This window comes from Sturnira hondurensis, unplaced genomic scaffold, assembly GCF_014824575.4.
Source record: "Sturnira hondurensis isolate 20B ecotype Veracruz unplaced genomic scaffold, ASM1482457v3 Scaffold0004998, whole genome shotgun sequence".
Lineage (NCBI taxonomy): Eukaryota > Metazoa > Chordata > Mammalia > Chiroptera > Phyllostomidae > Sturnira > Sturnira hondurensis.
Window position 1 is genome coordinate 2,041,456 of NW_028077629.1, and position 14,163 is coordinate 2,055,618.

Consider the following 14,163-nt stretch of genomic DNA (forward strand, 5'->3'; position numbering starts at 1 on the left):
TTAAGCTTTTGCAGGCAAAAAAGGATTTTATATGTAGTTCTGTAAGAAAAGCTTTGATAATCTTATATTGGGGACATTTGAGCAGAAAACATTGAACGACAGGGAGGCTTGTTCTGGTTTGAGCACTGAATGGGGATTTATTGTGAACACACGCTGTTGAGTCTTAAACCTATAAATCTTGTACTGGATTACTGTTTCTTAATGAAGGAATGACAGATCTCTTATTTTGTCGGTGCATTTTAATGTGCAATGACGTGATTGATAGAAACCAAACAGCAGCTATTAAAGTGTCAGATGCAGACTTGATGCCCTTGTAAGTTTGGCTTCTGGAGTTTAATATACTGTGAGCAAATAGACTTGAATTTGTCTTTTATTCCCCATATACAGCCTGTGACAGAAACATTCCTCTTAACTTTACACAGGTGGAAAAAAATCGTACTCAAACCAATAAACAAACGAGGACTAGGTGAGCCTACCTAGTTACAGAGGAGTTCGCTAATGAGACTGGGATGAGTTAAGCATGAAGTAATGCGCCCTGGTCGATGACAAATCTAAAAATGTAGAAGATGATTTAATGTTGTTTGAATATGATATATGAGGCAATATAATGCTTGATATGACAGGTTACTCCAAAACATAATTTCAGTAATAAATATTTTAAAAGGACAAAGAGCGTATTTATCAACTAATCCACAAACATTTGTATATGTATGACACGTGCAGAGCACAGAACTGGATTCAAGTAAAATAAATGTGACAATACTTTCAAATGTTTTATTTCTGGGACGTTTTGATAAGCTATAAGGAGATCCTCTTGAGAGTTATTACATCTCTTCCTGTCCTTTGAGCATGACTTTTCCCACAATAACAGAAACCACTTGCCACCCCAAAGAAAAACCAGGGGAGTCGGTCTACATCACTGCAGCTATTTATTTATCATGTGCTCATTAAGGTATTCGTGTGCTGATTATACTTCTTACGTGGTTTTTTAATTAGAAAATACATCCCAAAGCACAACGGCACAGATATTTATACAAACTTGAAAACGTAAAGAAACAGAAAATAGAGATAAATAGATAAGGTAAATGATACATTGAGAATCCAAAACCCAATACCTTAAAACATTTGGAGGATGAGGAGGGGTGAACTGAAGCCACACTGGGTTTGTGTAAAACTACTCAGTGCGTCCCCCGCCCCTCTGGAAAGCTTCTCCCCGCAACGGGGAGTACTAAGCTGCACGCCTCACAGAAGTGTCAATGCGCCCACGCTAGACTCACACACGAACAGGGAGGGGAAGCAGTTCCTTTCCATAAAATTGACCCCAAAATAGTACTCCTTGAAAATGGCACCATAAATACATTTTTGCCATAGATAATTTTTAAAGATAATGCTACACTAATATTTTGAAGATTTAAACCCTTATTTGTTTTAATACTGGCCAAATGGTTAGATGTTCGTTTCAAACTCTACATGAACCAACAGGAAACACGTAAGCGACTGCAAGGGTAAGCACAGGGGATTGTTTTTAGGTTGCTACGTCAGTGGGCAACATTCCGTCCTTGTAAGTCTAGAGAAATGTTAAAGTCGGACCTATTACTAACATCTTAAACTTGGAAGTCCAAATATGGCATGTTTTAAAGTCATGTACTATGATTTTTATCTGTATCGTACTAAGTACAGAATTCCAACATATACATCTAGAGAGGTTAAAAAGTAAAAGCTCTACAGTAAAGATGTAATAATTTAAAAAATGCTACCGACATAGAACATTTCTAATCAGGAAAATAAATATTCAGGGAGCTCACCAGAAGAATAAAGTGCTCTGCCTGAGTTATTAAAAGATCGATGCTGGTGTATTAAATGTGGCATCTCCCACTAGAAAATACAGAGATTCTTATGGGTTATAATCAATATTTATTTCATAGGATTAACTGTTTTAGGAACTGACAGAGAAGAGCAGAACCAAGCACAATGACAATGATAAATTAGGAAGTAACGTTACTCTCTTAAAGATAAAATTTAAAGAAATGCCAACATTATACTCTATGAATAATATGCAGAACAAAAAATCTAATAGAGTGATATATTAATGTGAGATCATTTTATAAAAAATCCAGGTCAAATAAAATTCTTTGAAGGAAATACTCAAATGCCATTGACTTACCAAAAACTATCTTGGCATATAATCTATAAAGGCGAAACTAAATAGCAACACATTCTACCACACCAAAACAAAACCACCAACTGATTTTATACTGTGTAAAGCAAAAGACTGACATTAAGATACAACAATACATACTAGCCTGTACGTCTTAGGTGGTTTCAGCAGCAATGAGAAGTAATACATAATTCAGTTCCAGCACTTAAAAAAACAAAACAAGCAATTCCCCACCTGCCTACAAGACGCAGGGTGAAAGGTGGCTTAGGGTTGCTACTGGCGGAGCATTCGGTTTGCCACTTTGTGTCACCCTTCTCGTTCTGTACCCCCAGTTCATTACTACCTGCATACAGTCTGCATCTGCTACACCATAAATTAACAGCTTTCAGGACAGATGCCTCAAAAGATTCTTAGGGAGGTTAAGCAAATATGGTAGCCTAAAGTCCTTCTCTATCACAAACACATACACAGTGGAAGTGAAGTCATCAGTAAGTGAAGGGGGGAGGAAGGACTTGGGGTTCAATCTCAAATTGGAAAGCACCTCCAAACAAATTTACACTATAACTTAGTGGGATCATGGACTTTCACCCATTCTGGAAACAAAAAGAAAAACATCAAATGTTGTAATTTCTTTTTTCACTGGGCAAATGTCAATAGGATCTATTACAACTTTACCACAGTTGTTTCACTGTCTTCATGTTGTATCTGTGTATGTTTCTCCCAAATGAAGAACACAAACAATGGGCCAGTCTGGGTAATTAATCATGCTCCCCTCCTGTACTACCAAACTGCTGTGCATAAAAGTTTTCCAGACTTTGTGATCACATCTGGAAGTGGTTCGTTTATTATTGAAAGAGAACTATCAAAAGGAAAAAACAATTTAGATTTTATCGCATCCACAAACCAATTTTAAATTTTTCTAATGGAGAATTTAAGAAAAAATATTATTCTGCAGAGAGCTCTCAAACATTCATCAGTCAGTAGGACAACTGTGAAACTAATTCACTGTAAAAAAGGGGGGAATTTGGGAAGGAGAATATTTTGGATCCAATACTTTAATACACTATAATTCCCAGTCATATTCTCTTTTATTCTCTTCAAATCAAGAGAGAGAAAACTATCACAGTCCAAGTTGTTCAATTAGCTCTTTATCAGAGCATAAAGAGAGAGACAAACAAGGAGCTTGACTACCATAGGTAATAAAATGCATGCAATGAATAAAAATGGTCATGTTTTAATAAAAGGCTAAAGTTTGAGATTTATGAGCTATATATGTGGTGGCCTTCAAGGGGTATAAAAATATAGCATCTCTTACTGGTATGACACATTTTGATCAAAAATCTCATTGTTCTTTCTTCAGTGGAATGATCAACTGGGAAATTTTTAAAAAATCCACACAGTTTTTAAAAATGGATACCTGCTACTATTGATAAAATTCTCCATTTAAACTCCTATTTTAAATAGTTTTAAAGGTAAACACTATTTTTTTAAAAATGCAATGTGTCACTTACAGAAAGTATAAGGCATTTTCATCGCCATTTACAGATTTACTTATAACTACCTATTAAGGAAAGAAAGCATAATTATTTCAGCACAAAGGTTGGAGTTTTTATTCTAAGATTTAATTCTTCACTAATTTATTCTAAGATCAATTTAATAGTTAACCAGGAAATTGGTTTTTATAAAACTTATTTTATGAGCAGAAAATACAGGGAAAAAGTAGTAACAAGTGTCATACTGTCTATGTTATGAAGCCAAATATTTCCTCATAGATTTCATTTTTAAATCTGGAGTTTATCACTTAAGGTGTACTATTATTTTTCAAATATCCATAGAAATATTGAATCTAAAAATCAATTGGTAATTTTAATTCTTCTCTTTCTCTTCAAATTTCTTTCTTGTCTTCTGAAGCGCTGGCTTTCAAAAATTCACAGAATGAGCATGTTTCTTACAAAGTGGCTTGTCCTTCTTAGAGAAGAAGGTCTGACCTTCCAAACTTTCACAACACACCTGGGAAAAAAGTAAGATATGAGATAATATAATTATTTTATCAAGTATGCATGAAGGGGAAAACGGTTTTTCACCCGATGGATATGATGACAAAGCACTTCACTTGGATGTGTTGGACACCCTAACGTTTCACGATTACTCTACTTCATTTCCTCTTTCAGGAGGGAAGAACAACAATGAAGAATGACTTTTTCTGGAATGTCTTCAAATTTATTTAAATTGCTTATCATTATTTCTCTTTATTGAGAGTTAGCTCTAATGGAAAATTAACACCCAAAGAGGTCACACTAAATATTGATATAATTTCTCTTCCCAAATTCTAATCAATGCTTTTAATCTACCTCCTGTGGCAGAGAACGAAGGCCTTCAAACAGAAAGCACAACACAATTGCTTTATCAAACATTCCCCAAACCCCCAAACACACTGGCATAGAACTCTTGAGAGGATTTTTTAAAATACATTCTTTAGTTTCTTATAATAAAAATCTGGTCAACATCCGATGCTGGATGGTTATGCAGTCTGTTAACTATCCACATTTATGTCTTCTTGTCTTTCCTATTGCCTTTGTTAATTAAAGTGCTCATGAGAAGCTCTACAATAGAATAAAAGGCAAATCTGCTAAAAATTGATTAATAGATTTTATGACATCTAAGAGATGGATAAAGTAAACAAAATTGAGTTTAATGGTAACATTTGGGATAATCATTCGACTTCCATTAACATGACTTTGTTCCCTTCATACAATGGTTATTGAAAACTATTAGGTATATTAATTTTTTAAAAAGTCAAACATCTGAACAGATTGTCCTTATTCAATATATACTTGCTAAATCAAAAAATGTGTATTTCAGGTTAATGTTAATCTCTGAATCTATGCTCATGAAAAATATTAAAATATGAAATATAATAGATAAATATTTTACTGTAAGTTTATTGTAGTCTCAAAAAGAAAAAATACTAATGGGCTATTGCTAAGAAAGAAAATCAACATATAGTTGACTTCCAATGTTAATTCAATAATAGATTTTAAAATAATTATTTATTTCTATTTTAAGAAGTACCTGTGCTTCTAAAAATTACTAAAAAACTCCAATAAAAGAGTTTTTAAAAAAAATATATTTTACTTATTTATTTTCAGAGAGAGGGGAAGGGAAGGAGAGAGGGAGAGAAATATCAATGTGTGGTTGCCTCTCATGTGTCCCCCATCGAGAACTGGCCTGAAACCCAGGCATGTGCCCTGACTGGGAATCGAACCGTGATCCTTTGCTTCCCAGGCCCGCGCTCAATCCACTGAGCTACACCAGCCAGGGCTTAAAAGAGTTTTTTTTTTTTTTAAAGTAAAGGACTCTTACTGTTTTAATAAATATATAGATTCTCCTTGGAAACAAAACTGTATTAGAAACATGATTTTCTCTAAACGGTAAGCATTTTATTCTATGCCAAGTAATTTTTAAAAGTGCCAAAAATTTCGCCCTGGCTGGTGTAGCTCAGTGGATTGAGTGCGGGCCTGCGAACCAGACGATTGCGGTTCGATTCCCAGTCAGGGCACATGCCTGGGTTGCAGGCCAGTTCCCAGCAGAGGACTCACAAGAGGCAACCATACATTGATATTTCTCTCCTTCTCTCCTTCCTTTCCTCTCAAAAGATAAATAAATAAAATCTTTTTAAAAAGTGCCAAAATTTTTAATGAACTTTCAAAATCACTGTACAAGTATTTTTAGGTTTAAATGATTGAAAGATACAATAACTGTTCATTTCATTCAGTGTATGTGCTAGAACTGGCCATACTGTGCTCCTTTAATTGGGAAACGTGTTTACTTACCGAGCACACAAAGCAAGTGTCGTGCCAGGTGTAGCCTAGCGCTTCCAGGAACATGTCGCCCGCTTCTATGGGAAATTCACACCCACGGCAGATTGTACCGAAGAGTGCATAGTAATCTGTGTTGGGAGAGGAGAAGACATTCATTCAAACATGACAGAGCTTTAGAATGACAGTTCCTAGAAAGCAGCAACAAATTTGGAATTGAATGAGAAGATGAAGAAAAAGTTATTAGTGACTGAAACACTTTCAGATGGCATAGTATTTGGCTTGAGATACATGCATGGCATGTTTCAGGTTACTCTCAGTAAATACGATTTACACAACTTAACACCCTTTATTCTATTTCCCCAGGTAATACTTTTCATTTCTCTCCAACTATTTAAATGCCCAAATATGTATATATAAACAAGAACACACAAGTTATCAATAGACATGACTACTTTAATACAAGGCAAGCTTCCAATAACTAGCAACAATAAAGCTAATGAACTTCAACCAGAAAGAAATAATGGGTATTAGCAAATTTTATAGTGTACCTGACTTGGTGGGGAAGAAAAAAGTCACAACTTCCATGAAAAAGATCCATGACCGAGTTTCCAGCTGGACCATGTTACAGTATTAGCCACTAGTTTTGTTTTGTTTTGTTTTTGCTATATTTTCTTTATAATTTTATGACTTCATGCTTAAAATCATTAGCCAGAGAATACTATTTACTTGACACAGATTATAGTTATAAAATACTAATAGGATTTCCTTCTGAAGAAAGCAATGTCAAGGTATTTCTTCATTACTACTAAATTAGAACTTATAGGCACTTTAACTTTCTTACATGCAGGTACTCTTACTACTTGTGTTTACTCACAGTTCACCTTTTGGCCTTGGACATTTTTACCCAGCTTGGGCTGGAGGAGAAAGTAGGCTATCTGTGCAACCTGACTCACCTTTCTTACCAATCTTCAATATTCACTACTGTTCAACACATAGCCACAGAGTCCTGCCATGTGCTGGGCCCTGTTCCAGGCACTGGTCAGGGTGACAGTGGTGAAGGAAACTGATGTGTTACTCTCCTCATGGTGCTTTTAACTATCCTTGTGAGCAGAATGTCATGATTTATTGTATTTTAAAAATAAACAACAAATAAATTCAGACTGTAAAAAGTACCATGAAGGAAAGAAAATAGTGATGTGATATAAATTAACTGGGGGATAAAAAATAACTATGATATAATATATAATATAGGAGACCTGTCTGAGGAGGTAATAGTTATGTTGAGACCGGAAAAAAAGCAGGAACCATCAGAGAAACAGCTGGGGAAGAACATTCCAGTTAGAAGAAACAGCAAGTACAAAAGCCCTGAGGTGGGAAGGATTTCAGCAAGCTGTATGGGCCCCTATATGGAAGCCTAGAAGCCAGTGACTGAAGGTAAGGTGGTGGGAGGTAACGCCAGCAAAGCAGGTGCTCACAAGGAACACAGTTTTTACTCTTAACAGAACCTGTGAACAGCATGATTCACATTTAAACAAATATTACAATGACTACCATTTGAGGGCTGGGGAACAGAGGATATAACACTGAGCTGGCAATTACAATGTGTAGGCAAAGCATGAGAATGAGTCGGATTTAGACGTAATGGCTGACAGGGAGAGAAAGGAATGAGTTAGACACAAATACAGGGGGTATATATTAGAATTTACTAAGTAAATTGGATATAGGGAGAAAAAGGGAAAGTGCAGAATCCCAGATGACTACTAGATTTGGGGAAAGTGAAAGGCTAGGTTAAAAACAAGGCTAGGAGGTTAAAGAAAAAGAACAAAAATAGACCAAGATGATCAGAAGTGACAGTAAAGTAGACTTCAATAATGCTTTTCCCTCTCTATAAGCAATTTTGGGGTTTTCTATTTTAAGGTTCTGTTTATTTTATATTTAGACAGAGGGGAAGGGCGGGAGAAAGACAAGGACAGAAACATCAGTGTGCTTGTCTCTTGCATGCCCCCTACTGGGGACCTGGCCTGCAACTCGGCGTATGCCCTGACTGGGAATTGAACCAGTGACCCTGTGGGTTCGCAGGCTGGCACTCAATCCACTGAGCCACACCAGCCAGGGCTCAATTCTGGCGTTTTAAAAATAGGACTTCTTACATACATTAAATATATTAAAACTAGATAGTTTTTTACATGTTTTGGCTAGACAGGGACTACCTACCATTTAGTCCAAATATCTTCCAAAGCTTTTAAAACAAAGAAGCAAAAAACTTTTTCTTCAGAAGAATTAAGTGGCATTACAAAATGTAAAATATTCTGATTGAACCAGGGTAGGCAGCTTGTAGCCAACCTGTCCCATAAAAGCCCATGGGCCAGTTCACTAGGATTTCCACAGGGCTTCCCACTGATAGTGTGACATCGATCTAAATTGGTCCTAACTAGGGAACCAAGAGAAAGGTGAAAATAAGAAAATACTGAGTGAGCAAAAAAGGACTGGGTAATGTTGACTGGCCTCACATCAGAAGCGGACTGCTCCTTTAACTTGATTACTGTGGAATAATTCCTTCCTCCAATACCACTCTCAGGTATTCAAGGAAGAACAACAATAAAACTCCATAGTAGGAATGCAGTACAGTGAGTGAAGGCATGGCAAAGGAAAAATATTTTATTTTTGAAAAATATATGCATAGTAGTAAAATCTAGGTAAGGGTAATATTAATGAGTAAGTGCTATGAAAGTCCACTCACAGCTTCTGGGGAGGAAAAGGAAGTGTCCAGATTTCAGCTAATAAAGCAAATGTCTGGTCCTTAGAGCTAGTTTATTAAAATTCACTTTATCGAGGGAACAACTGGAGCGAGGACTACCCTCCCCTTTGGTTGAAGTAACAAAGGATTTCCAAATGATTGTTAAGGAATTTGCCTTAAAGAGCAAATCAGTATCATATTCAAAAACTGAATACTTGTCATGTTTATTAACAACTCAAGTTTTAGTTACTGAATTTTAAGAGGTGGCTGAATGCTATAGGATTTGGGAGAATTTATAGCCACAAATTACTGGGTATTCAGGCAAAGTATTTTTCTCCTAAGTAAAGCTTACACATTATCATGTCTCTTAATTAAGTTGGGGCCACCTGTTTTGACAGTCACATAAAATTATACGTAGTTATTTTGTCATTAAATGTTCCTAAAACAATGAGGAAAACTATTTCGCCTAATACATCCTTTCAACTTCACAGCAACATCAGGTTAATGCGTCACCCTCATTTGAAACCTAAACAAATGGCTTCAGGAGCTTACCAGTCTCACAGTAAGGTTCACCATCCTCCAAGTGGAAAACATTGTTACGGATGGGTTTTCCACAGGCCACACACACAAAACAGGAAACATGCCAAGTTTGTTTCAAAGCATTGATGACTTCCTGTTATAGAAAGGTAATTGGATATAAAAAAAGATGACAATACACAAATACTTATTTCACTAGCTCAACCAATACAGCCCTTTCAAACTGAACAAAGTACATACACATGCTTTGTCTTTGCCTTAAGCTTTCCTCCTAAGTAACAGGAGATACAATGGAACAGACTTACAAATGATCTAAACAGATGCACTATATAATGTGCATTTTTCACAAATAGTATCAATAAACTTCTTCAAAGAATGATTAGTGTATTGTTTAGACATCATTTGAGCAGTGAATAAAGTAATCATTTCATAAGCACTTGTTACAATACATTCTGCTTTCTCTCAAAGGGTGTCAGGAAACATTAACTTGTAAAAGTTTCATAGTATTTTCTTGAAAATCTCATGGAGAAAGAGCAAACATTTAAAAACTAAACAAACCTATACTTCAGTGCATTTTGGAAGCAATACCTAATCAGTGTGAGCCAATCAGTTTAGCACATGTTTAGGGTTTGGGAAATTAGCTGTGACTATACTAAGCGTGCACTCAAAAGAGTACCTAAAACTTAAACCATAAAGCAAGGATTCTAGTCAACAATGGCCCTATAGTTAAATATAGCAAGTACCAAAAACTTGGGCCAGATTTTAATTAGCAGAAGTTTTGGGAAGATTTTGCAAGGAATCATTTCTTTGAATTGAGAGAAAGAGATGTAGCCATTAAAATCGTTTTTGAAGAATAGTCAATAACATGAAAACTTACTCTTTCTATAATTTTTACCATGAAAACAGCATGCCATACACAAAGTATGGTTATTATTTTGTAAATGAGTTAGTTATAAGGGGCAAGCTGGAAGAAAATCCATCTGAGGGTTAGCAAGAATTATCTGGGAATGGTAAATAAATAAGTCATTTTAATTTCATTCTTTACATTTTTTGTATTTTCTAATTGTTATAGAGTGAAATATTTTCTCCTCTTACAATAAAATATTGTCACAATAGAAGAGAATTATATAGAATAAATGATTACCCATGGAAAATGCCACAGTTCCCTTCTGAAGGACAGTGAAAAGAAATGACAGTTGTTTAGATCCCAAAAGGATGACCATGAACATGTACAACAAATGTACAATCAACCGAATCGTTTCTCAGGGCTTCTAGCACATGCTTCCCTTTATATACCTGAGATCGACTACTACCCCTTCTCTAACAGGTAATCAAACAACCAAAACACAGTCCGGGGAATCTGTCTTTCCAGTGAAGTTCGTGCCTATCTCTGAAGCAGTGAGTGTCAGATGTCCATTTCTTAGAACCTGTTTTGGTTCTAAGACTGTTACTTGACTTTGTTTTATTAATTATTCTAGAATCCATAAAATAGATTTATATACTAAAACAGTAATAATGTATTCTACTTATTAACTGTCATTGGGAAGGTACAGCTTGAATCATTCTACACTTTTGTTCCCGATATATTGTACAAATTAATATTTCATGTGGCATTTCATGTGGTATATTTACAGTTTCTAAGTGTCCTCAACATTTTAGATATACTTAATGATATAGTCTAAAATTTTTTAAAAATATATTTTATTGATTATACCATTACAGTTGTTCTATTCCCCCCCTTCATTCCCCTCCACCCGCACCCTCCCTCCCCCACCATTCTCCCCCCCTTAGTTTATATCCACGTGTCAAGTTCTTTAGATTCTATATTTCCCCCACTATTCTTGCCCTCCCCCCTATCTATTTTTTACCTACCATCTATGCGATTTTCTGTGCCTTCTCCCCCCTTCTCCCTCTCCCACCCCCCTGTTTCTAACCCTCCATGTGTTCTTCATTTCTATGGTTCCACTCCTGATCTAGCTGTCCTCTTGGTTTGCTTTTGTTTTAGGTGTGGTTGTTAATAACTGTGTGTTTGCTGTCCTTTCACTGTTAATATTTTTCATCTTCTTTTTCTTATATAAGTCCCTTTAGCATTTCATATAATAAGGGCTTGGTGATGATGAACTCCTTGAACTTGACCTTATCTGAGAAGCACTTTATCTGTCCTTCCATTCTAAATGAAAGTTTTGCTGGATAAAGCAATCTTGGCTGTAGGTCTTTGGATTTCATGACTTGGAATACTTCTTTCCAGCCCCTTCTTGCCTGTAAGGTCTCTTTTGAGAAATCCGCTGACAGTCTGATGGGTACTCCTTTGTAGGTGACTGTCCCCTTATCCCTTGCTGCTTCTAGGATTCTCTCCTTCATTTTGGTCTTGGCTAATGTAATTATGATGTGCCTTGGTGTGTTCCTTCTTGGGTCCAACTTCTTTGGGACTCTCTGAGCTTCCTGGATTTCCTGGAAGTCTATTTCCTTTGCCAGACTGGGGAAGTTCTCCTTTATTATTTGTTCAAATACGTTTTCCACTCGTGGCTGTTTCTTTCCCCCTTCTGGTACCCCTATAATCCGGATGTTGGAACGTTTAAAGATGTCCTGGAGGTTCCTAAGCCTCTCCTCATTTTTTTGAATTCTCATTTCTTCATTCCTTTCTGGTGGGATGTTTTGTTCTTCCTTCTGGTCCATTCCATTGATTTGTGTCCCCGTTTCCTTTCCATCACTATTGGTTTCCTGTGCATCTCCCTTCATTTCAATTAGTTTAGCCTTCATATGTTCCTCTAATTTGTGACTTTGTTCCTCTAATTTGTGACTATAATCTACCAGTTCTGTGAGCATCCTGATAAATAGTGTCCTGAATTGTGCTTCTGAGAGGCTGGCAATTTCTTGGTCGCTTAGAGTTATTGGCTCTGGGACTTTGAGTTCTTCTTGCGCCATCTTTCGGGTTGTTCGTGCCTGTTCCATAGCAGGATCAGAGCCCTAAAGCGTTCACTAGAACAGGGCAACTCAGTCGCTGAGTTGTGACGTTGTATGTGGGGGCAGGGTCAAAGAGGGACAATGGCTCCCACTGGTAATGCAGGGCAACTAAGTTGCTGGGTTGTGACGCTGTATGTGGGGGCGGGGTCAAAGAGGGACTATGGCGTCCTGTCCGCCGCCTGCCGCCACGGCCCTCACCAGTGCCGCAGTTGCTGCCGTCACTGGGCCCACGCATTTCGTCCCACTTCATGCTAGTGTGCCACCGCCGTCAGCCCTCGCCCCCTGGGGCCTGCGTGGTCTGTCTCACTGTGCGCAAATATGCGCCCGCGGTCTGCCCCGCACCCCAACTGGTCCCCGTCTGCCTGCGCGCCTGGGTCGGGGGACCTGTCCTGCCCGACCCTGCTGGCTGCTGGCTCCGCCCCTCTTACCGTCCCTGTTGAATGGTTAGATGTAGTCGGACTTCTGTATAATTCAATTTACTGTCCTTTGGTTGTGTCTTTGTTTTTCCAAACCTTTGTTGTATTCAAACTTGGTTGTGGGAGAAGGCACAGTGTTTTCACCTATGCCTCCATCTTGGCGGAAGTCTAATAGTCCGATATAGTCTAAAATTAAGACTACCCTATAATTCATGCTAACTTCTCTTGATATAAATTCAGAGTTTCACTATTATATTTTCATATTGGAAATATCAGAATTCAGCAATGCTATTTCCAAATTTTCTATTAGTTGTATGAATTTCATAGGAGAACAGGCAACTCGGCTGCTTCTAAAGTAAAATTTCAACGCCTGGTCACCCACAGGAAATGCCTGGCTCTTATTTAGTAATTGCAAGCTGGGTATTGCAGAGTAGGAAATTCATTCATTCACTATTATTTACTGTGTACCTGACACCTAGATTGCTCCCTTTATGCAAAAAAATTTAAAAAGGTGTGGTTTTATTATTTTTTCTATACAGGTATGCTCTCATAAAACTGAGGTTATATTTTTAAACATTATATACATTCAAGAAAAACATATCATTTATAAGCCAGTTTTATATATTTCATGAGATCTGTGCCCTCTGCTTGAACCCTGACAAATAGGGAAATGCTGCTCCTATAAAAGCTATGGAATTTAATTTAAAACAGTGAAGGTGTCAGTTCTGAGAACTCTGATGTGTGTGGTCCTGTACGACCTCTTTATCCCCAGGCAAACAGGGTCCTGTTGAGGCAGTACACCCACAGTAAATTATTTTTCCCTCTCAGTGGCTAGACTTTCACCAGACAAACCAGTACTCAGCAAGACAAAACCAAAGATGACCTGGCCCCATGAGTCCTATCTACAGAAGTCTATTTGGTTTTGCTTTACAGTAATAATTACTGATGACAACAATGATGGAAGGGGTTCAGAACAACAATTGTTCTGCTTTAAAATTCACTCAGAATAAAGAGATTTCTCATACTTACTCCAAGGATCTTCTTTTGGCATCGACCACATTCAGGAGCAAAGAACTTCTCATAGCAGAGCTCACAATACAGGGCTCCCTTTTCCTCCACAAATCCAATATAGGCCATTGTATTTTTGCAGTGAGCACAGTTAAATTCTTCTGGGTGCCAAGATTTTCCCAGTGCCACTAGGAATGGTCCCCTGAAAGAAGTAAAGAGAACAAGCTGGCTTAGGAATCAAAGTTTCTAAAGTTTAGCTGGATAGGATCTCTTTTATACAATATTTGAATAACTAAATGTTCGTACAATTCTCCTTCTCAGGGACTGAACACATGTCACTTTACATAGGAGTTTCCTGCACATCCATGTGGAGAGAGGGGAGGAGTAAGAGCACTGAAAGGCCATGTCCCCCCTGCCCTTTATTCTACCTGCAAGAGATCTGGTAGTTACGTTTTTTGAGTTGAAATGAGTGAGTCTATCTGTGTCATGATTATGATTGAGAATGAGGATGTTAACTGTGAC

At 37.3% G+C, this 14,163-nt stretch overlaps 1 protein-coding gene across 7 annotated transcripts in view; it reads right to left on the bottom strand.

Annotated features, from left to right (window-relative positions):
• Nucleotides 1–912: 912 nt before the first annotated feature.
• Nucleotides 913–14,163, bottom strand: part of PDLIM5 (PDZ and LIM domain 5) — a 208,726-nt gene continuing 195,475 nt past the window's right edge. For all 7 annotated transcript variants that reach the window (XM_037046092.1, XM_037046088.1, XM_037046087.1 and 4 more), the window contains 4 exons: nucleotides 13,663–13,843; nucleotides 9,269–9,389; nucleotides 5,992–6,107; nucleotides 913–4,168 (listed from right to left, as the gene is read on the bottom strand). In XM_037046092.1, the coding sequence (XP_036901987.1) occupies nucleotides 4,079–4,168; nucleotides 5,992–6,107; nucleotides 9,269–9,389; nucleotides 13,663–13,843 (508 nt within the window). In that variant the 3' untranslated portion in view covers nucleotides 913–4,078. The remainder of the gene's footprint in view (nucleotides 4,169–5,991; nucleotides 6,108–9,268; nucleotides 9,390–13,662; nucleotides 13,844–14,163) is intronic.